General features: G+C 43.9%; 1 protein-coding gene across 1 annotated transcript; it reads left to right on the plus strand.

The window, feature by feature from the left end:
* Nucleotides 1–9,504: 9,504 nt before the first annotated feature.
* On the plus strand, nt 9,505–19,863 carry SERPINA11 (serpin family A member 11). Its single transcript, XM_032134692.2, has 5 exons — nt 9,505–9,576; nt 13,566–14,211; nt 15,740–16,013; nt 19,102–19,249; nt 19,518–19,863. Exons 2-5 carry the CDS (start codon nt 13,569–13,571, stop codon nt 19,719–19,721), a joined length of 1,269 nt encoding a protein of 422 aa, XP_031990583.1. The 5' UTR covers nt 9,505–9,576; nt 13,566–13,568; the 3' UTR covers nt 19,722–19,863.
* Nucleotides 19,864–27,092: the final 7,229 nt, after the last annotated feature.

The following is a 27,092-nucleotide window of genomic DNA, read 5'->3' on the forward strand; positions in this document are numbered from 1 at the left end:
GGTGGCACCACAGCAAAGGCAGCTCGTGTCCTTTGAGTTAGACCTACCATCCCTCCCTCCCTCGTTGCCTGACAGGCTGTGCTGGCACCTCTGTGTCACCCTCATTACCGATAGCATCTCTGGCAGCCTCAGGAGAGCCCTTGCTCCTGTCAGATCCAAAGGCTCCTCTTCTGGGGGCCCCAGTGCCCCACCCACCTTAGATGTGCCAGGGGCCTCATGTAGGCTTTCTCATGCTCTTTTATAAGGAAAGAAACAAAACAGAAAGGAGTTATGCTGGAGAGCTGGCAGAAGTCCCAGGGGAACCTAACCCCTGGTCCTCATGCTCCCACTTTATTTCACAAACAGAACAAGCTGCCACTGCACTCCAGCCTGGGCAACAGAGCAAGTCCCTGTCTCAAAACAACAAAAACAAACAAACAAACAAAAAAACAAAAGCAGAAGAGCTGACACTCAAAGAGTAAAAACAACTAACCTAGGCCACAGGGCCTTCCTGTGCTGACTTAGAACCAGGACAAATGGCCAGTTATGAAGGGCTCCTGCAACACTGCCTGGAGCAAGCTTTGTTTTATATACAGTGCTCTTCCCTCAGGCTCTCCATTATAAAGGCCATAGTGGAGAAGCCAGGCATCCTTCCCAAGAAGGAGCATACCTGCTCAGACATGGCTCCAGCCTCCTGCAGGGTAGGCAAGAAGATGTCCTACAGTAGCACAAAGAAGAGGGTAGGTGTGAAGAAGTGACTAATGACACTTGTTGTTCACAACTAGTTCTTTCTAGAAACTACAGGGAGCCCCAAGTAGTCAGCAGTGGGTGTTGGCTGTCAGCATCCCTCTGACAGCCTTGCTTCCAGTGGCACTTTACAGTGAAAGCAAGCTTAGGTGGCATCCTGGTGCCCACTCAGACTTGCATTGGCAAGCAGATACAAGAACAGCCATGGGACATTTTCTGTCAACTTGCTGAGGTCCCAGCTCTGTTTTTTGAAATGCTAATCCTTTGCATTTGTTTTTAAATGTACCTCACATTTTGTTTTGAAATTCATTTCCACTGGGCATGGTAAGGTGACAGACAGAGACACCTGCCTTTGAAAGAAGAGTTTATTACTTTGAGCACCTAAGAGGAGGGGGCCTGCCCCACCACACAAGGCCACACGGGGAAGCACAGAGGCTGGTCCAGAGGCACAAGAGCGAGAGGAACATGTGGCCAGAGACTTTAGTACGCAATGTGGGGAGGGGTTAGGTGGGATGGCCCTATTGGGCAGGAAGTGAAGTATAGAGGTTGAGGCTTGTGGTTGGAGAATTTGTAAAATGATTCTTGCATGCCCACGAAAACACAGAGAGGGCATGAACATAATCAATTGTGGCCGTTAGTTTGGGCCATCATTTCAAGATGCAAAATCATCAGTCACAGAATATCAAGCATGAGTATTACGGCATCGTATGAAAGTTTCACTCAAGGCAGGAGTGGCAAATGCAGACCCATGGGCACCCGCACCTCCACCCCATTTAGAAAATCAGATTCGACCTCCTGAGAGACTTTATGTTTTACAAGTGCCTTGATTAGAACCACTGTGCCAACCTCAATGACCTTTTATTTTAGGATGAGCTTTACTTGTACTATTAAATAATTCTACTTTTCAACAATAATGTTTTATTGTTTTTAGTTATGAATAAGATGCATGCTCTTTGTAAGAAATTTGGAGAATACAAAAATCTACGAAGAAGAACTTAAAAGTCACCTCGATTTTGTCATAAAGAGATTCTCTCATAAATAAATACTCATTTAATTCTAAGCTTGTTCTACTTACTTGGGAGACATGGGTGATCATGAGCCAATGATTCCACTTCACAGGTTTCTCAAAGTAGTAAGAAGAAAGATCTTTCTCTGTTTGTGAAATTTCCCTCTAATTTTTTTTTCGTCACCTATGCTGGAGTGCAGTGGCAAAATCTCAGCTCACTGCAACCTCTTCTGCTTCCTAGGTTCAAGGGATTATCCAGCCTCAGCATCCCAAGTAGCTGAAATTATAGGCACCCACCATCCTGTCCGGCTAATATTTTTGTAGTTTTAGTAGAGACAGGGTTTCAACATGTTGTCCAGGCTGGTCTCGAACTCCTGACCTCAAGTGATCCACCCACCTTGGCCTCCCAAAGTGCTGGGATTACAGGCATGAGCCACCGCACCCGGACCCTTCCAATCTTTTTATTCATACACAGATTATATTTTATTTGAATTATCAACAAAATACTGGAATGGTTTGGTGTGGTCGTGAAGGCTTGGACTGGAGGATAGGATCCAAGTTCTGAGTGTGGCCCCATCCGTCCACTTAATGAGCAAGTGACTTAATCTCACAGAGCCTCAGTTTCCCATCTACAAAGTAGGGATGACTGTGCCTCTCTCACATTCTTGCGGTTAGGGTAACCAATAAAGAACATAGCCTAAAAGAAAAAAAAAGAGGGGGAAAAGTGGCAGACAGAAGGCAAGACTAGATTGCAGCTCCCACTTGGACAGAGCACTGTGTGGATCTTTGAAAAAAATTTCAAAGGTTCAAGACTCGCATCTTGAACCTTTGTTTCAGAACTAATGCAGGAATAAACCAGGAAAGTCGAGAGAACCCACAGACCTTCTGAAGGAAGCAGGTTGCTCCTGCAGAACCCAAGAGACAGTCCAAATATTGTGAGTGTCCAAGCTGTGAAAGTGGGAAAGGGGGATTGTCTGTTACTGAACACACACCCTCACTGGGGCGCCTGAAGGTCTAGATCATGGCAGAAGGATCTGACCTTATCTGGAGCCGAGTCAATTTAGAGAGCCAAGCAAAATATAGGGGTAGAGGAAGCAGCAGGAAAAGCCCTGTGGGTTTTCCACCCTCGGAAAGCTATTTCAGACTTGACTCATGGGTGTTCTTGGGGAGGGCTGCCAGAAATACTGGGAAAAGACCACAGGGAGAAGGAAACCCCCAAGTGGACTTTGTAACAATTCCAACTGAACAGTATGTCTCCTGGCCAGAACTCAAGGGAGGGCCTGAATCTGGTGTGCAGACTCCACAGGCCGATAGGCGTGAAAGCCCTACTTGTTCTCACAAGTGGGAGGCTGGTAGCCTGGGGCAAGTTCTCAGCCCTTCCTGCCCACTGCCTATAAACAAACTTGGTGCTGTCTGGGGGGACATAGTGGGAGTGAGACTGGTCTTTTGGGTTGTATGGGAGCTGGGTGAGGCCTGTAACTGCCGGCTTTCCCCCACTTCCCTGACAACCTGCATGACACAGCAGAGGCAGCCATAATTCTCCTGGGAACAGCTACATTGACCTGGGAACCACACCCCCATTCCCCACAGCAGCCACAGCAAGCCCTGCCCAAGGACAATCTGAGCTCAGACACACATAGCCCTGCCCCCTTCCCCCAGTGGTCCTTCCCTACCCATTCTGGTAGCTGAAGACAAAGGGCATATACTCTTGGGAATTCTAGGGCCCTACCCACAGCCTGGTTCTCCCTATACTACCACAGCTGATGCTGTCTCAAAAGTGTCACCTTCTGGCAGGAGGCCAACCAGCACAAAAATAGTGTATTAAACAACAAAAACAAAGGATCTTCACAGAATCCATTTTACCCCCCTGCCATCTCCACCAGAGCAGGTGCTGGTATCCATGGCTGAGAGACCTGCAGATGGGTCACACCACAGGACTCTATGCAGACAATCCCCAGTACCAGCCCAGAGCCTGGTAGACCTGCTGGGTGACTAGATCCAGATAACAATCACCACAGCTTGGCTCTCAGGAAGCCAAGTCCCTAGGAAAAGGGGGAGAGTACTACATCAAGGGAGCATCCCATGGGACAAAAGAATCTGAACAGCAGCCTTGAGCCCTAGATCTTCCCTCTGACATAGATTATCTAAATGAGAAGGAACCAGAGAAACAATGCTGGTAACATGACAAAACAAGATTCTTTAACACCCTCAAAAAATCACACTAGCTCACCATCAAACAAAAAAGAAATCCCTGATTTACCTGAAAAAGAATTCAGAAGGTCAGTTATTAAGCTAATCAAGGAGCCACCAGAGAAAGGTGAAGTCCAGTTAAAGGAAATTTTTAAAAATACATAAGAAATGAGGGGAGAAATCTTCAGTGAAGGAATAGCATAAATAAAAAACAATCAACCCTTTAGGAAATAAAGGAGAGCACTGAGAGAAATGCAAAATGTTCTGGAAAGTTTCAGGAATAGAATCAAAAAAGCAGAAGAAAGAACTTCAGAGCTCAAAGACAAAGTTTTCCAAGGAACCCAATCCAACAAAGACAAAGAAAAAAGAATAAGAAAAAAAGAACAAAGCCTCTAAGAAGTTTGAGATTATGTTAAGGGACAAAACCTAAGAATAATTGACATTCCTGAGGAAGAAGAGAAATCTAAAAGTTTGGAAAACATATTTGGGGGAATAATTGCGGAAAAGTTCCCTGGTCTTGCTAGAGACCTAGACATCCAAATACAAGATGCTCAAAGAACACCTGGGAAATTCATCACAAAAAGATCATCACCTAGGCACACTGTCATCAGGTTATCTAAAGCCAAGATGAAGGAAAGAATCTTAAGAGCTGTGAGGCAAAAGCATCAGGTAACATATACAGGAAAACCTATCAGATTAACAACAGATTTCTCAGCAGAAACCCTACAGACTAGAATGGATTGGGGCTCTGTCTTCAACCTCCTTAAACAAAACAATTATCAGCTAAGAATTTTGTATCCAGTGAAACTAAGCTTCATACATGAAGGAAAGATACAGTCTTTTTCAGACAAACTAATGCTGAGAGAATTCACCACTACCAAGCCAGCACTACAAGAACTGCTAAAAGGAGCTCTAAATCTTGAAACAAATCCTGGAAACACATAAAAACAGACGCTCTTTAAAGCATAAATCCTACAGGACCTATAAAACAAAAATACAATTAATAAAGCAAGGTATACAGGCAACAAATAGCATGATGAATGGAATACTACCTCACATCTCAATACTAATGTTGAATGGAAATGGCCTAAATGCTCCACTTAAAAGATGCAGAATACCAGAATGGATAAGAATTCACCAACCAAGTATCTGCTGCCTTCAAGAGATTCACCTAGCACACAAGGACTCACATAAATGTAAGGTAAAGGGGTGGAAATAGACATTCTATGCAAATAGACACTAAAAGCAAACAGAAGTGGCTATACTTATATCAGACAAAACAAACTTTAAAGCAACAGCAGTTAAAAAAGATAAAGAGGGACATTACATAATGATAAAAGGCCTTGTCCAACACAAAAATATTACAGTCTTAAATACATATGCACCCAAAACTGGAGCTCCCAAATTTATAAAACAATTACTACTAGATTTAAGAAATGAGGTAGACAGCAACACAATAATAATGAGGGACTTCAATATTCCACTGACATCACTACACAGGTCAACAAGACAGAAAGTCAACAAAGAAACAATGAATTTAAAATATATCCTGGAACAAATGGACTTAACAGATGTTTACAGAACATTCTACCTAATAACCACAGAATATACATTCTATGCATCAGCACATGGAACGTTCTCCAAGATAAACCATATGATAGGCCACAAAACAAGTCTCAATACATTTAAGAAAATTGAAATTATATCAATTAGTTTCTCAAACCACAGTGGAATAAAACTGGAAATCAACTCTAAAAGGAACCTTCAAAATCATGCAAACACATGAAAACAAAATGACCTGCTCCTGAAGGATCACTGGGTCAACAATGAAATCAAGATGGAAATGTAAACGTTCTTTGAACTGAACTATAATAGTAACGCAACCTATCAAAACCTCTGGGATACAGCAAAGGCAGTGCTAAGAGGAAAGTTCATAGCCCTAAATGCCTACATCAAAAACTCTGAAAGAGCACCAATAATCTAAGATCACACCTCAAGGAACTAGGGAAACAAGAACAAACCAAACCAAAACCCAGCAGAAAAAAAGGAAATAACAAAGATTGGAGCAGAACTGAATGAAATTGAAACAACAACAACAAAATAACAAAAGATAAATGAAACAAAAAGTTGGTTCTTGGAAAAAATAAATAAAAATAATAGACCATTAGCAAGATTAACCAAGAAGAGAGAAAATCCAAATAAGCTCAATTAGAAATGAAATGAAAGATATTAAAACTGACACCACAGAGATACAAAAGATCATTCAAGGCTACTATTAACACCTTTATGTGCATAAACTAGAAAACCTAGAGGAGATGGATAATTTCCTGGAAAGATCCAATCCTCCTAGCTTAAATCAGGAAGGATTAGATACCCTGAACAGACCAATAACAAGCAGTGAGATTGAAACGGTAATTTTAAAAATTACCAACAAAAAAAATGTCCAAGACCAGATGGATTCACAGCTGAATTCTACCAGACATTTAAAGAAAAATTGGTACCAATCCTATTGATACTATTCAACAAGATAGAGAAAGAGGGAATCCTCACTAAATCATTCTATTAAGCCAGTATCACCCTAATACCAAAACCAGGAAAGGACATAACAACAACAACAACAACAAAACTACAGACCAATATCCCTGGTGAACATAGATGAAAAAAATCCTTAACAAAATGCTAGCTAACTGAATCCAACAACGTATTAAAAAGATAATCCAATGATCAAGTGGGTTTCAAACCAGGCATGCAAGGATGGTTGCCAATAAATGTAATACACCACATAAACAGAGTTAAAAACAAAAATCACATGATCACCAATAGATGCAGAAAAAGCATTTGACAAAATCCAGCATCGCTTTATGATTAAAACCCTCAGCAAAATCGGCATATAAGGGACACACCTTAATGTAGTAAAAACCATCTATGACAAACCCACAGCCAGCACAATACTGAATGGGTAAAAGTTGAAAGCATTCCCTCTGAGAACTGGAACAAGACAAGGATGCCCACTCTCACCACTTCTATTCAACATAGTACTGGAAGTCCTCGCAGGAGCAATCAGACAAGAGAAAGAAATAAAGGGCATCCAAATCAGTAAAGAGGAATTCAAACTCTCACTGTTTATTGATGATATGATTGTATACCTAGAAAACCCTAAAGACTCCTCCAAAAATCTCCTAGAACTGATAAATTAATTCAGCAAAGTTTCAGGATACAAAATTAATGTACACAAATCAATAAGTCTGCTATACAACAACAGTGACCAAGCTGGGGATCAAATCAAGAAATCAACCTCTTTTACAATAGCTGCAAAAAAAGTAAAATATTTAGGAATATACCTAACAAAGGAGGTTAAAGATCTCTACAAAGAAAACTACAAAACACTGCTGAAAAACTCATAGATGACACAAATAAATAGAAACACATCCCATGCTCATAGATGGGTAGAATCAATATTGTGAAAATGACCATACCACAAAAAGCAATCTACAAATTCAGAGCCAATTCCCATCAAAATCGCACCATCATTCTTCACAGAACTGGAAAAAAATACTAAAATTCATATGGAACCAAAAAACAGCCTGCATAGCCAAAGCCAGACTAAAATGAGGCATCACATTACCTAACTTCATACTATACTATAAGGCCATAGTCACCAAAACAGCATGGTACTGGTATAAAAATAGGCACATAGACCAGTGGAACAGAATAGAGAACCTAGAAATAAACCCAAATACTTACAGTCAAGTGATCGTAGACAAAGCAAACAAAAACACAAAGTCGGGAAAAGACAATCCATTCAACAAATGGTGCTGAGATAATTGGGAAGCCACATGTAGGAGAATGAAACTGGATTCTCATCTCTCACCTTATACAAAAACCAACTCAAGATAGATCAAGGACTTAAATCTAAGACCTGAAACTATAAAAATTCTAGAAGATAACATTGGAAAAACTCTTCTAGACATTGGCTTAGGCAAGGATTTCATGACCAAGAACTCAAAAGCAAATGGAATAAAAACAAAGGTAAACAGGTGGGACTTAATTAAGCTCTTTAGAGCTTTTGCACAGCAAAAGGAACAGTCAGCAATGTAATCAGACAATCCACACAGTGGGAGAAAATCTTCACAATCTATACATCTGACAAAGGACTAATATCCAGAGGTATTCCAACAAATTAGCAAGAAAAAACAAACAATCCCATCAAAAAGTGGGCTAAAGATATGAATAGACAGTTCTCAAGATATACAAATGGCCAACAAATATAAGAAAAAATGCTCAACATTACTAATGATCGGGAAATGCAAATCAAACCCGCAGTGTGATATCACCTTACTCCTGCAAGAACGGCCATAATCAAAAAATAATAGACGTTGGCGTGGATGTGGTGAAAAGGGAACATTTCTGCACTGCTGGTGGGAGCGTAAACTAGCACAACCCCTATGAAAAACTGTGGAGATTCCTTAAAGAACTAAAAGTAGAACTACCATTTCATCCAGCAATCCCAGTACTGGGTATCTACCCAGAGGAAAAGAAGTTATTTTAGGAAAAAGATACTTGCACACACAAGTTTATAGCAGCACAATTTGCAATTGCAAGATTGTGGAACCAACCCAAATACCTAATCAATCAATGGGTGGATAAAAAAACTGTGGTGTATATATATGCAATGTAATACTACTCAGCCATAAAAAGAGACGAATTAATTGCATTCACAGCAGCCTGGGTGGAACTTCAGGCTATTATTCTAAGTGAAGTAACTCAGGAATGGAAACCAAACATCGTAGGTTCTCACTCATAATTGGAGCTAAGCTATAAGGATTGGAAGACATAAGAATGATACAATGGACTTCGGGGACTCGGGAGACAGGGTGGGAAGGCGGTAAGGGATAAAAGACTACATATTGGCCGGGCGCGGTGGCTCACGCTTGTAATCCCAGCACTTTGGGAGGCCGAGGCGGGCGGATCACGAGGTCAGGAGATCGAGACCACGGTGAAACCCCGTCTCTATTAAAAATACAAAAAATTAGCCGGGCGTGGTGGCGGGCGCCTGTAGTCCCAGCTACTCGGAGGCGAGGCAGGAGAATGGCGTGAACCCGGGAGGCGGAGCTTGCAGTGAGCCGAGATTGCACCACTGCACTCCAGCCTGGGCGACAGAGCGAGACTCTCTCTCAAAAAAAAAAAAAAAAAGACTACCTATTGGGTTCAGTGTATACTGCCTGGGTGATGGGTGCACCAAAATCTCACAAATCACCACTAAAGAACTTACTCATGTAACCAAACACCTCCTGTACCCCCAAAACCTATGGAAATAAAAAAGTTAGAAAAAAAAGAATACAGCCTGGATCATACAACCACAGACACAGGCATCAGCCGCGACCACACCACCACCTGCTGCCAGCATCAGAATATTCTCAAACCCAGCCTGGGCTTAAGTCACAATCCACCATTTGTTTGTGGGACAGGCAGTCAGGGCAGATACTTTGGAAAAAAAGAGCCCTTCCTGTTTGCTGTGCATTGTCTTCATACCAGTTCCCAGAATTGACCTGACAAATATTGACCAGGTTGCTGCGATCTTCAAACACCATTTTCCTGTGGGTAGAGTTGATGCAGTGCTGAAGACCCGGGACCCTGCTCAGTGCCTTTACTCTGTAAGTACTTTGCCTGTGCCCAAAATGAGGGCAGGGGCAGCAACTGCCTCACTGCTTTCTCTCTCTCTCTCTCTCTCTCTCTCGCTCTGTGTGTGTGTGTGTGTGTGTGTGTGTTCCCGGCTTTGGTGGTAAGGATGGGAGAAGTAAGTCCCTGAAGAAGAAATGCAACCATGTACTCCCTCTGAGTCTTAAAGGAGAGGCTTCAGGTTTTCAATCACCTTTTATGGAAAACTTCAAGAATTTTGAGAGAACAACCCCAAATATTCCTGCCAGTTAGATAAGACAATGAAACAATACAATCCAAAGCACAATGACAATGATGCTGCAGCAAACTTACTAGAAGCTGTCCTGTGAAAAGGGTGCTCAGGAGCTCTGATCTGGAATCGGGGTCTTGCTCCCGCTCTCACCAGGTGGCTTGTCCTAACCCTGCATCAGTCGTCCCCTGTGTACAGTAGGGCTAACAATCCCTGTGCTTTGCGGTTCTCATAAGGATTAAATTACATAAGGCAAAGCAAGTGTTTCTCAACAAGGGCACTACCGGTATTTGGGCAGGACCACTCTTCATTGAATGTGACCGTTCTGGGTGATTCAAGACCTTTCGGGAGCCCGGCTGTTCCCCAACTAAACTCCAGCAGCACCCCTCCACCAGGCATTGAGCTGATCCAAAATGTCACCTCTATCTCCTTTACACACACCCCTCCCCTGCCTTTGTCAGGTGCCAGTGTTACAATGCATGTAATATCCTATCACTTTATAAACCCTTAATAAGTGAGAATATTATATTTTATGAATGTAGTTCTTAATTTTCCTCGGGGATCTTTCTGGAAGAAGAATTAAGAAATGAATTGGGCATCATTACCCCCAAGCTTGATAGAAAGGGAAAAAAACTGCCATTGAGTACTTTCAGAGTGCCTGGAGCTTTGTACATTGACTGTAATATAATCCTGAAATGGCCCCACACCCAGGAGGTGGGCAATATCATTTGCATTTTGCAAAGGGAGACACTGAGTTTCAGACAGCTGCTTTTGCACAGTATCAGGCAGTGAGTTACTGCACAGCCTTGATTCCAAGGCCCCCTCATTTACAATTCAATCCCCTTTGGGAAATAGGTCCTTTGCAAGTCAGGGAGTCCTTGGGGTGCAGTGGGGTACAAAATGGTGCTGAGTTCAATGGGATAAAAAGAAGAAACCAGAAATAGTTTCATCACAGTCACTTTATTTTACCCAGGGGTAGACAATTTTTACATTGATTTGCATCTTCCAAATTTTCGATCAAAAGAAAATCTGAAGTGTGTGGAAGCTGTCATTAAGTGAATCCACGTTGGGAGCTCACTGGGGCTGTCATTAAGTGAACCCATACTGTGCTGGAGAAAGAGAGGACATAGCCTCAGGGGCGTGCCCACAGTACTTTGACCAGCAAATGCATTTCAACATAGCAGATAATGAGACCACATTCGTGCCTCCTGACACCTGGCCTTCGTCGTTTGGCAGGCTACTTAGGGCACCAGGGGCTACAAACCATTTGCAAAAATACAATCTGTCTTGCACTGTCACAGCATTTGCAATTGATCCAGAAGTCATTGGTTTGGGCAAAAAATTATTAAAGGTGCCAGTTAAGACACAAATGTTATCAGGACAAACTAATGAGGAGTGATAGAGGTGGTCAGCAGTGCACAGTTGCTGTGCAATGAATGGAACGGTGGAAGAGTTGGATTTAAAGGGAGAAGAGAAGGCTGCCTTCCTTACTGAGGACATCAAGGTTTGGGAGGGTCCCAGTAGCAATGTGGTCATGAGTCTTCTGCAAGAACCTGAGGATGTGTGTAGGGTGGGTGGGGGGATGAGACTGAAAGGGAAAGGAGAGCATGGAACATTGGGCAGGGTGAGTAGAGACAACACTGTTTGCACTGCAGTTTCCCCTCCAGCTCAGGCTGCATTACCAGCCCTAAAACAAGGGGTCTTCCTGCTCCTGTACCACTTTGATCCCCTGGAAGAGGAATAAAGGCTCTTCTGGCACATTTTATAACTTAAAATAAAGCACAAGAGATATCACATTAGTTTGCAAGGGCTATCTTAATAAATACTACATGCCAGGCAGCTTAAACAACAGAAATTTTTGGCTCACAGTTCTGGAGGTTAGAAGTCCAAGATCAAGGGGTTGGCCGGGTTGGTGCCTTCTGAGGCTGTGAAGGAGAATCTGCTCCAGGCTCCTTTCCTAGCTTTGCCTCTCTCCTAGTTTGCTGGTCATCTTTCACTTTCCTCGGCTTGTAGAAGCATCACCCTGATCCCTGCCTTCATCTTCACATGGCATTCTCCCCGTGTGTTGTCTGTGTCCAAATTTCTCCTTCTTGTAAGGACATCAGTCATACTGGATTAGGAGCCTGCTCTAATGACCTCATCTTAACAGATTACATCTCCGATGACCCTATTTCCAAACAAGATCATATCTGGAGATACTAGGTGTCTAGACTTCAGCATATGAATTTCGGGCAGGTACAATTCAACCCATAACAGATATCATCCCCACAGCCCTGAAGCAATAAAAAAAATAGAGGTTTCCGCCTCTGCATGTGACAAGAGGCATCCCAGATATCAGAGGCTGGACAGAGACACGGAGACAGAATTGCTCTCTCTCATTGCTCCTCTAGGCTCCATCTGTCCTGCTACTTTGCTACCCACTTCTGGGCTGTCTTCATCCACACGTCCAGACAGCGAATCCTCACATCGCCACTCCAGCTAATGAACGACTGGAAAGGGGGAGGACACTCTTCTTTCTCTTGGGGCCTGACCGAGGCTTTGCACATCATCCTTTCCCTTACAATGGGCAGGATCATAGTCAGTAGCCACGCTGGATGTGAGGGAGGCCTAACATCACTGGCAGCGTGGCCAGAACATTTGCTCCAAGCATGTTCTTCTCAATTTGTCATCACATATGTAGCTATTGAGTGTCACCTAAGCTAGTGTCAATTAAAGCCTTAACTCTAGGAAATCTGAAATTTTGTTTACGTCTTTCCCCACTAAATACTGAGGACCTAGCGTACCTCTTGGACCAGGAAGATACCTGAAAGTTAATGAATGATAGAAAGAATGACTGGAGAGAAGAAAGAAAAGGGAAGGAGGGAAGGAAAGAAGGAAAGAAGGAAGGAAGGAAGGAAGGAAGGAAGGAAGGAAGGAAAGAAGGAAGAGAGAGAGGGAGGAAGGGAGGGAGGGAGGGAGGGAGGAAGGAAGGAAGGAAGGAAGGAAGGAAGGAAGGAAGGAAGGAAGGAAGAAGGAAGGAAGGAAGGAAAAGGGAGGGAGGAAGGGAGGGAGGGAGGGAGGGAGGAAGGAAGGAAGGAAGGAAGGAAGGAAGGAAGGAAGGAAGGAATAGAGGGAGGGAGGCTAGACTATGGAAGTTGTTTTGTTGTGGTGGTGGTGGTTGTCTTTAAAACAGGTTCTCACTCTGTTGTCCAGGCTGGAGTGCAGTGGTGCAATCACAGCTCACTGCAGACTCGACCCCCCAGGCCCAAGCGATTCTCCCACCTCAGCTTCCAGAGTAACTGGGACTACCGGCACATGCCACCACACCCAGCTAATTTTTAAAAACTTTTGTAGAGGGAGGTCTCCCTATGTTGCCCAGCCTGGTCTCAGACTCCTGGGCTCAAGTGATCCTCCCACCTCAGCCTCCCAAACTGCTGAGATTATAGGTGTGAGCCAACGTGCCTGGCCAGGAGTTGCCGTTGTTGTTGTTATTGCTATTGTTTTATAGTCCAGAGACTTTTACTCAACAAAATATTAGAAACCTACTATATGTAAAGCAAATAAAGGGTTGCTACCTTCACTGAAGCCTTGGAGGAAAGTGTCCAGAATCTTAATTGTCCACAGCCTTGTCTTCTTCAGTGGCCCTCATGGCAGCCCTGTGGGGCATATTGTGAAGGTGGGATTTGTGGTATGAGCAATAGAGAATCGTGACATTATTTGTGGAGAAAAGTGACGTGTTCACCCTCTTGTTTTCAGAGGATGGGTCCAGCTTTGCTTTGGCTGCTGGGAACAGGGATCCTGGCCTCTGCCCACTGTCAGCCCCTTCCTGCCCATGGAGATAAAAGTCTGCATGGGCCTCAACCCCCAAGGAATCAGCTCTCAGAGCCAGCCCCCGCCTACCACAGAATCACACCTACCATTACCAATTTTGCTTTGCGTTTGTATAAAGAACTGGCAGCAGACACCCCTGGAAACATCTTCTTCTCGCCGGTGAGCACCTCCACCACCCTGGCCCTGCTCTCTCTTGGGGCCCAAGCCGACACCTCAGCTCTGATCCTGGAGGGCCTGGGATTCAACCTCACAGAAACCCCCGAAGCCAACATCCACCAGGGCTTCCGGAGCCTCCTCCACACCCTTGCCCTGCCCAGCCCCAAACTCGAACTAAAAGTAGGAAACTCCCTGTTCCTAGACAAGCGACTAAAGCCTCGGCAGCACTATTTGGACAGCATCAAGGAGCTTTATGGAGCTTTTGCTTTTTCTGCCAACTTCACAGATTCTGTTACAACTAGGAGGCAGATTAACGACTATGTGAGAAGGCAAACATACGGGCAAGTCGTGGACTGCCTCCCGGAGTTCAGCCAGGACACGCTCATGGTTCTTGCCAATTACATCTTCTTCAAAGGTGAGGCTTGCTCAAACAGAATTATTGCCACTGCCTCTGCAAGTAAATGCTCTTACAGCAGAGAGCCAGCTAATAGGTTCTTTGCTAACCACTCGGGAAATCTAAGAATAAGATAGAGCTTTCCCACCCTTGCGTAGCCACAGTCCATGTGGGTTGGAAATAAGTACGATGCAAAATAACTCAGTGGGTTGCTCATGCTGTCCTTGTGTAGGCATTGGGTGCCACAGAGTTCCCAAAAGAGACACCCATCCAGACTTGAGAAGCTTCCTGGAAAAACAGCTACCCAAGCTAAAACATGAGAGTGAGTTGTATCCACTCAGGTGAAGAAGCTTGGGAGAGGTGGGGCAAAGAGGGTTTAGGCTGAAAAAAACCAGCATATCTAAAGGTCCAGGGAAAAGAGATACCATTGCATTTTCAAAGAACTGAAACAAATTTAGTTGGGATAGAACATCAAACACAATAGCAGAATAATAGGAAGAAGCCAAAAGTTGCAATGTAGAGGGAAACAGGGCCACTTTGAGGGCTCCCAACTTTATTCAGGGAACCTTAGAATTGCCAAAGAGTTTTAAATGTCAAGTGATAAGATTACATATGTTTTAGGAAGATCAAACTGGCTACAATTTGGAAGGTGGTTTGGAAGGGAGAAAGGGTGAGAGAGGAGACACAAGTTGGGAGGTTTTCAAAGTGGTGCAAAGTAAGTAGCATGGTGGCCTTGAATAATGTTGTGGTTTTGCAGGTAGAATCAGCAATACTTGATCATTGATTGGGTGTGGGTATGTAGGACAGGATGACCCAGTTCTCCTGTTATCAAGACCAGTGCTTGCAAGAGGTGTTTGTGGGGACAGAGTTATAAGAAGTAAGAGAGAAGATACTACACGTGTGAATGTAACCATGACCCCAAAATTCCGCATTTCTAACTACATCTTAATGGGCTTTTGCCTAATGCATGACATTCTATTAATTGAATTCTTTTTCTTTTTTCAGTTTGAAGATTAGGGAGTTGGGGTAGGTGAGTGAAGGAAGGTGCTCTCGAGCGTCTCTGTAGAAGGTTGTTGTCTAGAGGCGTTTGGTTGAGAAGGATTAATTCAGTGTTTGCAAACAATCTGAGCTGCTCAGTCAGTCATCCCAGCTCTACAAATTAGTATGTTTACATAATTCACAAAGACTCAGTTTGATCATCCCTGATATGGGAATAAAAATACTTATTTCTTATTAATTTTTATGACAATTTAAAGAGATAATGTCTAACACATGGAGGTGCTTAGTAGATGGAAAAATACCTTTTGGCTTCTTAGAAGCTAAATTCCTCTGAAATGGAAGAAAATTATAGGCTGTTAGTGCTCAAACACTGGTGACTTGTCCTAGAGACTGAGCCGGGCCTAAATTCTGGTCTCCTGGCTCTGTATCCATTCCGCTTTTTTTTGCCATATACTTGCATAGCCAAGAGGAAGTGTGGTTTTGTGTGTGTCTACCCAGAGTTTCCCTCTTGAAAAGAGTTCTCATGGCCTTATGGGTTTTGTGTCCTAAGCCAAGTGGAAGCACCCTTTCAGTCGCTACCAGACCCAGAAGCAGGAAAGTTTCTTTGTGGATGAGAGGACCGCTCTCCAGGTCCCCATGATGCACCAAAAGGAAATGCACAGATTCCTCTATGACCAGGAGTTGGCTTGCACTGTCCTCCAGATAGAATATAGAGGAAATGCCCTGGCGCTGCTGGTCCTCCCTGACCCGGGGAAAATGAAGCAGGTGGAGGCCGCTCTGCAGCCAGAGACCCTGAGAAAATGGGGCCAATTGCTCCTGCCCAGGTAAGTGTCACAGCAGAAGGATGCTGGCTGACCTTGCTCAAGAACCCCAGCAGGTCTTGATCAACTCCAGCTGCAAAAGCCCAACATCTCAATTAGGCTCACCATCTTGTCCTTTACTAACTGTGTGCTCTTGGCAATTTTCTCACCTTTTTTGGGCCTCTACTGTAAAACTAAGAACATGATACCTGCCTCACTGGGTTGCTCAGTAGATTCACTGAGTTTCTACCCATAGAGAACATAGAACTTAGACTGATACGTGGAGCATAAGAAGTGCTCACCAGGCATTGAGTGTTATTATACTTTCCTGGTGTCTGTCTGGTCCCCATCTCCTTTCCTCTTGCTTTCCTCTCTCCCCACCCCACCCTCCCGTAACAATTCACTACCAGAAGGTGGTTACGTGCAGCAAAAAAATCAGATCAAAGACAGTGAGAAATAATTATGGCCGGGAGCAGCAGCTCAGACCTACCATCCCAGTGCTTTGGGAGGCCAAGGTGAGAGGATTACTTGAGGCCAGGAGTTTGAGACTAGCTTGGGCAACATAGCAAGACCCTGCCTCTATACAAAACGAAAAAAACATATATAGCTGGGCATGATGGTGCATGCCTATAGTCCCAATTACCCAGGAGGATGAGGAAAGAGGATCACCTGAGCCCAGGAATTTGAGGTTACAGTGAGCTATGATTGTGCCACTGCACTCCAGTCTGGGCAACAAAGCTGAATCCTATCTCTAATAAAAAATTATTATTATCATTATATTGTTAAAAGGTGCTTCTATTTTAATTAAAATATGTTTAAAAAATTAAATAATAAGAACATTGTAAACATTAAAGTTCCTGTTTTATGTGATCTCTAAACTATTTCCCATCTCACTTGCTTTTTGGTTTGTAGTTTTATCACAGCAACTTCAGCTTTTTCTAGTTTCCCTAGACCCCCTTCACCAGCTAATACCTTCTTGGGGGTGCATCTTCTTTTATGGGGTACTCTGAAATGAAATCTGGTACTGAGTTCTACTTACTGCTTGCTGCATAACAAACCACCCCAAAACTGAATGACTTAAGACAATCACTTCCTTGGTTCTATGGGTTAACTGGGCTCAGCAGGGCAGTTTTCATGTGTTGGGGTAAATGGTAGCTGGAGCTGAAGCCACTGAACTCTCTTTACTTATGTGTCTGGTGCCTGTGCTGGGCTGGCTGGAAGAGACTAAGGCTAGGAGGCATCTCTCTCTGCATGTAGTGTCCCCATGAGGCTAGCTCAGGTTCAGTAGCTCGGCATAGTTAATACTGGTATATGGCAGCTAGGGTCTCCAAGACAGAATATTTCAAAGGCAGCAAATGAAAGCTACCACTCTGGTAAGGCCTAGGCCCGGAAATCAGCACAGTGGCACTTCTGCCACATTGTATTGGTGGCAGAGCCAATGGGTGGGTGGAGAGCCAATGGCTGGGTGGTACAGAGCCCACCCAGATTCAAGGGGAGGGTGCATAGATGCCACCTTTTGATCATCATCTTGAATCCACCACAACCTGGTAGGCACCAGCCACCCCACATACCCAAAGGTGGCTTCTCTCAGCATCCCATTCACACTGAGTTACCAAGGATAAAGAAGGCATTTTGTGTTTGGGCAGAGATTAAAGCACCAAATAAGAGGCACAGGCCAAGGAGAGAGGCCAGGATTTAAGGGATTATTCCTGTTGTCCATGAAGCTCCATGGCTCTAGTCAGTTGCTAATTTCAGCCCCATAGTCCCTGGCTCCTTTGGGGTGAGCCTTCTCCTTGCCCCCATCACAGAAGGGAGTGCCATAGACTCTTCTAGACCAGTAGATTTTCCCTCAGGGAGGGTTTGGTTTGACTTCTTCCCACTTTGACATTCTAAAAGCAAAACTGACCCAAGTTACTCCTCTAAATCTCAGATATTCCTTGTGCCAGAGAGTTACAATATTTTAGTATCCATTTTTATGGGCTTTTAGATATAAGAACTTCAGACTCTGCCATGTTTCACCCATTCAGATGTGAGGCAGGTTAGCTTGCCAAGGGGAACTGCACTTCCTGGCACACCATTCTTGTATGTATTCATTCACAGTTGTTGAACACCCACTGCGTTTTGGGCTCTCTGTCAGACCCCTGCCCCACTAAACTCTACTCCACCCCACAGCCCACTGGCGCGGGGCTTGCTTCCCACCCAAGTGCTGCCTATGGGAAACTTGTCAAGTAGCCCTAGATGTCCTCCTACTTCAACTAGGCATCCAGACCCTCATATTGCCCAGGAGTCAAACCAGCCACAATTCTCCAACCTGAATTCGATTTTCTGAGGCAGAAGTGTTCAAGTTGGTTATGAACTAGTCATGCTTTCAGGTGCCTGGGTAGCTGTCAAACCATAATTAAAAAGAAGAATAACCCCAGAGAGAAAGGGCAGATTTGCTGTGGATCCAAAGAAATTTCTGAACTTAACCCAGGGAAATGTGGCAATCAGATGGCAAAGATGCCCCAAATGCAGGAGCAGGAGTTCGTTTGTGCCCTATGCCCAACACACATGATCTCCCATCAGATCCTCACAACAGCCCCAAGGAGGGGGCATCACCATGCCATTTAACACATGAGGAACCTGAAGTGGAGATGGGTGAGAGAAAATGGCTGCTTGTATTAGGGGATGCCAGGAAGTGGATTTAGGACCTAGTTCAGAAGCTGAGCCAACAGAACTTGCTGATGCATCAGATATGGAAGTGGGAAGATGTTGACAGTATTTACCTTATGTGGTCATGATGTAGATTCCATCAGTTCAGCCTTGAAAAAACATAGCCAATATCTGACACCTAGAAAGCCCTCTATAAATGTGATGAAGATGACAAAGACATGTAGCTGTGCCTGGAGTCCTCTCAGATCCAGCCGCAAGATATTCCAGGAGGTCCAAAGAGAAGGGAGCTGTGGGTATGGGTAGTGGAACGGTCCACCATAGTGAACAGTGTCATGGGAAGACTGGTTGCCTCTCACGCTGGGAAATGCCTCTCTCCCACGGCTCAGGCTGCCAACAGACAGAGCAAGAGTGGCACATATTAACAAGGGAGCACCATTTCTCTGTCTGTTTCTCTCTCCAGTCTATTGGATTTGCACTTGCCAAGGTTTTCAATTTCTGGAACATATAACCTGGAAGACTTACTTCCCCAAATTGGTCTCACCAACATACTCAACTTAGAAGCTGACTTCTCAGGAGTCACTGGGCAGCTCAACAAAACCATCTCCAAGGTAAAGTGGTGAATACGGATGTGTGTGGGCAGGTGGGGGTAGGGAGGAGGTTTCTCCTTTGGCATGTGGGACATTTAAAAGTCAAGTTCCCTGTTCTTTGTCCTATGTAGACTATTTAATACCACAGTCTTTAAGGCATCTCTTCATGGGCTTTTCCTTCTCTATCTCCCCTTCCTTAGGTCCCTTCTATTCTTCATGGCAGGAATACAGTGTCTTCCCCTTGAAGGCCCCCTAATTGATGCTGTCTTTGTCCCCTCTTGTCCTCTAGGTGTCACACAAGGCGATGGTGGACATGAGTGAGAAGGGGACAGAGGCCGGGGCTGCTTCAGGCCTCCTCTCCCAGCCCCCATCTCTGAACACCACTTCGGGCCCACATGCCCACTTCAACAGGCCTTTCCTCTTGCTCCTTTGGGAGGTGACCACCCAGAGCTTACTCTTCCTGGGAAAAGTTGTCAACCCAGTTGCAGGGTAACCGTGGTGGGAGGCCAGGAGTTATCTTATCTCACCCTGGACCAAACAGATAGGCCAGAACCAGCCTGCATCCCGGGGCTGCTATGTGGTTCAGTTAATCAGTGTGCCAAGATTCTAATAAAGTTGACCTTGGGTTCTGTGAACACTAAGGAGCAATCCTTACAAGGGAGGGCCAGCTTCTAGCCACTCACTCACAATTGTCCCAAATCTGGTGTTAGCTGTGCTTAGAAAGTTGAAAATGAGAAGGACCCTCACGTTATAGCCTCCCAGGAGATGTCCACAGCTGCTGCCACCATTGTAGATATTTGCTGAGCGTCCTTTGGGTAAGGGTCATAGTGAAAAACACAGAGGGCATCAGCAGGAGTAAGCCAGTCTTTCCCTTCACAGTGGCAGATATGGGCTGTACAGACAAGAGATGTTGTCCTAAAATGTCATTGCCCAGACATCAGGGACTAGATCCCCTCAAGAGGAGGTTGGACCTGTGTCAGGGCTCCAAATTACAGCCCATGTAGAAAAGCAGATGTGCAGGTGGGCCGGCGTAATCATGGGTCAACCTGGAGGGAGGTCAAGTTCAAGCAGCAAGAACAGTGTGTAAAAGCCCAGGGTGACACGAAGACCAAAGAAAGCAGGAAGGCAAACATGGCTGGGAGGGATGATGGACATAGGGCAGGGTCAGCGGGGTGAATTGGGGGCCATATTCAATTGCCATGGAGCCTCCATTAGAGATCGAAAGGCCTACTCTCCCATGTGTGCCCCTCCAAGAGGCATTCATTTGAAAGTAGTGGGGAAGCAGAAAGAGATGCCCAGCTGCATGTGTGTACCACTTGGATGACAATATCCATCACTGCAATGAACTCCATGCCCAGACACGCAGGGGGGTAGGATATAGGTAGTGTGTGTCTAGGAAGGAGCCATCCCAGAAAGTGCTACAGTGGTAGAAACCCCTGACCCTACTCCAAGGAGGTGAGGCTCAGATCCTGAAGACTAGGTAAGCTTTAAATAAAAAGAAAAGGGTAGGACAGTCTGGGAGAGGGCAGGGGAGAGATGCGATCGGCAAAAGCAATGGGTAAAGAGAGGAAAAGGTATGTCCCAATAAAATGAGAGAAAACCAGCTTTGCAGCCATAGAAAGTTCAGGTAGGGTCATGGTGGAAGGTAGTGCTAGAGAGGTGTTCAGAGATAAAAGGCTGGAGGCTTTGGGTCCCCGTGGAGTGAGTGTGAGTGTGGTCTTTAGACAGTGGAGAGTAGCTGTAGGCCTGTGGGCAGATGTGGATGTGGACAAAGTAGTGACGGGGAAGTCATCTGTCAATTGGGCATAGATAAGAAGGAGTAGGGTGTGGCCAGGGTAGGGCCCAGCCAGGATGGCACCATGAGGTCCACTTGACCACTGACCATGCTGCATGCAGGGCTATCAGAGCACATGCATCCACTGCTTCAACGCAGACTTAGTGAACACCTCTTATGCCAGGCATTGGGAATGCAGCAGTGAACAAAACAGATGATATGTCCTGCCTACATGGGGCTTACATTCTAGCAGAGGAAACCCAGCAGTAAACAAAACAAGTAAGTAAAATATGCACTGTATGACAACAGCAAGGACAAGGTCTCTGTGGTCAAGAATATGCCCGGGAAAGTCCCTACAGTGTACATGAAGGGGCAGCTGGCCCCTGATGGTGACAAAGTGGATTGCTCAGTGGCAAAGCTGGATTTAAGCCCAAGGCTGCAATGTATCCACATTCATCCTTCTTGATTAAAGAAAACTGCAACTGAAAGATCCCTCCCTGTCATCTCTTCTAAGAAAGGGGCACTTGATTGAGACCAAAGTAGTCAGTGGTCTAAAGATACTCATTAACTCTCATGGAGGTATGGACCAACCTTTCAAGGCTTCCATCTTCTGTACCCAGTGCTGCCTAGGGAATACACTGTTGAGACATGTCTTGTGTTCACTGCATGTTAGATACCATTATAAGCAGTTGACAGATGCCAATAAACTTTCTATTTCCAACAGTCATGAGAGGGAGGCACTGCTACATCTTCATCTTACAGGTGGGGAAACTGAAGCACAATGTGCTAGCATATGCGGAGCCGGGATTTGAACTCAAGCCGTTCATCTCCATAGCCCACATGTTTCACCTCTATACCACACTTCCTTTTGTGAGCACAACTCAAAAGCCCTTCAGCCACGCCTCACTGGCTGCCATACCACAAGGATCCAACTCCCAGGGTCATAGGAAGTGGGAGAGGGAAGAAGCCACATGAGCAGTAGCATCTGGGGAAGACTTTCTAGGGAAAGACCCAGAAGGATGAGTGGAAAGTTGGTGGTTTAAGAAGCACTGACTGAGGAAAAAGATGTGACCTTTGTTGTTTATTTCTGTGTTCTAGTACTGAGACTGGCATAGGATAAGTAAAAAAACCTTTTCTAGCTTAATGCTGTGAGGGGAAGTTGCGTGACATGGCAGAATTCCATGACAAAGACTCAGAGGCAGGAAAGAAAGCAGCCTGGTGAAGGACATGATATAAACGTGCACTAAGTTTTGGGAGATAACTTAGTGGGAGAGAACCCGCTCTACTCCAAGCTGTGTAGAAGCACTCTCTCTCTCTCTTTGGCCTCTTCCCTTCCCTTCTCCTTGGAAAGCCAGTTGAGGCAGGCTCCCTGGACTCTGGTGACATCTTACACCCTTCAGCTGGCTGGACAACCTTGGACCCATTGCTCAACCCCTCTGTGCCTCAAGTTCTTCTGCAAAATGGAACACGTAAACCTTGCTTTACAGAATTGTAGAAATCAAATGAATACATAAATGTGAAACATTAAGCACTTGATATCCACTAGGTGCTCAATGAAGCTTCCTTCTGGCCCCATCTTTTGGCTCCTCCAACCGTCAAGGGTGCTCTTTCCTCCCACAGAGCAGAGCTCCGTACCAGGTAATGCCAAAACCCCCCAGTGGTCACTGGCCACATAACTACCCCCTAGCGAAACTATGAAGGCAGCACATCAAAACCCAAATGTGTTGATGGAGAGGCCTCAGGGGCTTTATCTGGGCACTAAAGGTGACATCTGCAAAACAGAACCATTCTTGCTGCAGGAACATTAGCTATGACACTGTGGCACTAAGTGGGGGAATGCTGGCCCAGGGATCCAGGCTGAAATTGCAGAGGCCCACGTGAAGGAGAGCCATGTGATTTTCTCTAGAAAAGCATCATCGTTAGAGAGTGTTCACTGGGTTGCTTCTCCTTTTCCTCCCTAAGATAACTCCTTCAATCATCTGTGAATTAGGTAAGAGTCTCCCTGAGCGTACATTTCAGATGTATTTACACTTCAAACCAACCTTTTAACCACCTAGAAGAATGGACCATTTTCAAGATAAGTCAACAGCCATCTAAAATTTATATTTTCAGAGGTCTTGCAATGCTCTCTGTGGTGGAATTGAACTATCTTTGTAATGCCATAGAGTCCCAGGTATACTTATTTTGACCCTGGAATGGAGGTAAGTGGCTTTCAATGTTGGGACTAATGCCTTGGCCAGTTACAGCCTATATGAACACACAGGTCCAAGTAACGAAAATATCACTGGGGACACTGGTGTCTGTCAGTCCACCTCAAGGATCCATGTGTTTCACAGAGACCATGAAAATATTCATAAAATTTCTATTCCCTTTATTCTAGCCATGAACAGAGCTGAGACCTTTAAAGTTTTCTATGTATGGGTGGGTCTGTTTCTAGACTGTCATTTACAATTCTATTGAATTATTTGTCTTTCCTTGTGTCAATACTACACTGTCTTATTCAACCTAGCTTTATAAGTCTTGATATTATGTCAAGTCCTCCAGCTTTGTTTTATAGAAGTATTTTATTTGCTTATGTTGTTTTGTTTTTCTTTCAATGTTTGTTTGTTATCCTGCCCACTCCACCCATTCCGGCTACAGTGGCTGGTGACTGTTTCTCCAGCTGCTCCACCCCTTCTCTTCCCACACTTATATAAGCCTCAAGTCCTACATTAAAACTTTTTATTTCACAAAGTATTTGGAGTGTCTCTGTTTTCCTAACCCATCTGAAAACATCTTTGTTCTGCCTTCATGCTTGAAGGATATTTTCACTGGGCACACAATTATAGATAGCCAGATATTCTCTTTCAGTGTTATAAAGATGTCACCCGTTTTGACTTTCATTGTCTGAGTTAAAAAGTTATCCATAATTACTATTATTATTCTTTGCAAGTAATCCACTTTTCCTTTTGGCTGCTTTAACATTTTTCTCTTTGGTTTTGTCTTTCAATTGTTTTCAAATGATATTCCTAGGTATAGTTTTCCATGTATTAATCCTAATTCATCTTAATCTTGATTAATTCTAATTAATGTTAGGGTTCATACACCTTCTTGAGTATGTGACTTGATGTCTGTTTTGGAAAATAGATTTTATCTCTTTAAAAATTGCTTCTATTCCATCTTCTCTTCTTTCTCTGGGACAATCAAACATATATCAGATGTCTTCGTCATGTGCCATGTCTCCTTCACTCTTTTCTGCATTTTCTATTGTTTTTTCTTTCCGTGTGTAATCTGGATGTTTTCTACATGCCTATCTTATACTTCTAGTCTTTCCTGCTATGTTTGATCTGCTTTGAAATAAATCTATCAAATTCTTAATTTCAGTTATTTTAATTTTTAGTGCTAGGGTTTTTATTTTATTCTTTTTACGCATTTTTTGTTCCTGAAATTCTTTATATTTTCTTCCATCTTATTACACAGAATGATCATGGTTATTTTAAACCCTGTGTTTGATAACTCCAATATCTGGATAACCTGTGAATCTCTATAGTCTATTCTATGTTTTTCTCTTGGTGTTTAATCAGTTTTTCTGTTACCTGGAATGCCTGGTCATTTTCACTGAATGTCACAAAGTGTGTATCAAAAATTATATGGCTTTGGGTAATACTATCTTCCTCAAGAGGAGATTTTATTTTCTTCTCAGGCAGATAGAGTATAAAAAGACTACTTTGATTCAGCCAAGGATGGATTTCAGTCCTTTGGGGGTCTGGTTTATTTCTTTTGGGCCTTACCCCTATAATGTTGTCTTTGGGAGATGTCAACTGAGAGCCTGGGCTATTTGTGAGGGCTCCTCCCCGGTAACATGTTTATATACCAATTTTTGTCTCTTTAGTTCTGTGAGGCTGCTAAAATCTCTGCTCTTCTAGCAGGTGGCTTTTGCATGATTATTTGGTATTTTGTTCCACACCTGCATCACTTATGAGGCAGAAAATCACCTTGAAGGGAAATTGCATGCAGGACATTGTATCTGCTTCGTCATGATTTTCTTTTATCTGGAAACTTGATCCCTTGAAACCAAACTACTTGTTGACTCTGAACTCCAATTTTTGTTTCTCCAGCCCATTGACACTATTAAAGGCTCTAAGCCAGCAGTCCCCAACCTTTTTGGCACCAGGGACTGGTTTCATGAAAGACAATCTTTCCACAGACCGGTGCTGCAGGGAATAGTTTCAGGATGATTCAAGTACATTACATTAATTGTGTACTTTATTTCTCTTATTACATTTTAATATATAATGAAATAATTAAACAACTCACCATAATGCAGTAGTACCACTGGGAGCCCTGAGCTTCTTTTCCTATAACTAGACGGTCCCATCCGGGGGCGATGGGAGACAGTGACAGATCATCAGGCATTAGATTCTCATAAGGAGCACAAAACCTAGATCCTTCACATGTGCAGTTCACAATAGGGTTCACGCTCCCATGGGAATCTAATGCCACTGCTGATATAACAGGAGGTGGAACTTAGGCATAATGTGAGCAGTGGGGAGCTGCTGTAAACACAGATGAAGCTTTGCTCGCTAGCCCACAGCTCATCTCCTGTTGTGAGGACCAGTTCCTAACAGGCCACGAAATGGTACCAGTCCATGGCCTGGGGGATTGGGGACTCCTGCTCTAAGAGACTGTCTTCTGCTCACCTTTATGCCTCAGACTTAAAATCAGCAAAAGACCTAGAGGAAAAAGGCAGCATCAAATGTAAGCCTCACCTCAGTGCTGTTCTCCTCTCTCTGGAATCTCCTCCCAATTCTTAAGTTATAGCACTCCTCATTGTGCTCCAGTACCTTCAGCCATCTAAATTTTATATTGTGTTTGTCTTTTATAATTTTCTTAAGGAAGGGTTAATCTGACACTAGCTTCTCTGTCATAGTTAGAAACCAGATATTTTCTTAATAGAGCAAAGAAACCCCAATCTATAATGCTGTGCCGGCTGTACTAACCCCATGTGACAGTAATTTCATGTGTCACCTGACTGAACCATGAAGTGCCCAGATCTTTGGTTAAACACCATTTTAGGTGTTTCTGTGAGGGTGTTTTTGGATGACATCAGTCTTTAAATTAGTAGACTTTGCGAAGCAGGTTACCCTTGTAATACAGGCCAGCCTCATCCAGCCAGCTGGAGACCTGAATAGAACAAAAGGCTGATCTTCCCCCCACGTGAGAGATAATTTTCCTGCCTAATAGCCTTCAGACTGGAGCAATGGCTCTTCCTAGTTCTATAGCTTCTGGCTGTCAGACTCAAATTGAGATATTAGCTCTGCAGATTTTGAACTTGTTAGCCTCCAAAATTGTGAGCTAATTCTATATACGTATAATATATGTATTATATAGATACATATTTTATATATATGTATCTTATTGTGTGAGATGATCTTTGGTAGTAAGATATGTTGTTATCTCTTTTCTGGATCTTTCAACATTGTAGAATAGGGTTTATATTTTGTCTTTATTCATGGATATGTTAAAAACCAGTGTGCCATTAAGACTGTAATATGGCAGGGATCTGGAAGCACTCGTGTCCTACTCCAAATCACAGCACCACCTCTCCAGGAGTTTCCCAATGATGATGTGTGAACAAAGTGAAAAAGGCAAATGGAAGTCCAAGATTTATTGTTGTTTTCAACCATTTTCATGCTGCTGATAAAGACATATCAGAGACTGGGCAATTTACAAAAAAAAAAAAAGAGGTTTCATGGACTGACAGTTCACGTGGCTGGGGAAGCCTGACAATCATGGCAGAAGGCAAGGAGGAGCAAGTCACACCTTACATGGATGTCAGCAGGCAAAGAGAGAGAACTTGCACAGGGGAACTCCTCTTTATAAAACTATCAGATCTTGTGAGACTTATTCACAATCAAAAGAACAGCACGAGAAAGACCTGCTCTATGATTCAATTACCTCCCATTGGGTCCCTTCCACAACGCATGGGAATTCAAGATGAGATTCGGGTGGGGATATAGCCAAACCATATCAGTTGTATTGCTGGCTATGGCTTTGAACAAAGATCATTCACAAAACCTTGGCCACCTGAGCTGAATCCCCTGACATATA

The sequence above is a fragment of the Hylobates moloch genome, unplaced genomic scaffold (genome assembly GCF_009828535.3).
Source record: "Hylobates moloch isolate HMO894 unplaced genomic scaffold, HMol_V3 SCAFFOLD_16, whole genome shotgun sequence".
Lineage (NCBI taxonomy): Eukaryota > Metazoa > Chordata > Mammalia > Primates > Hylobatidae > Hylobates > Hylobates moloch.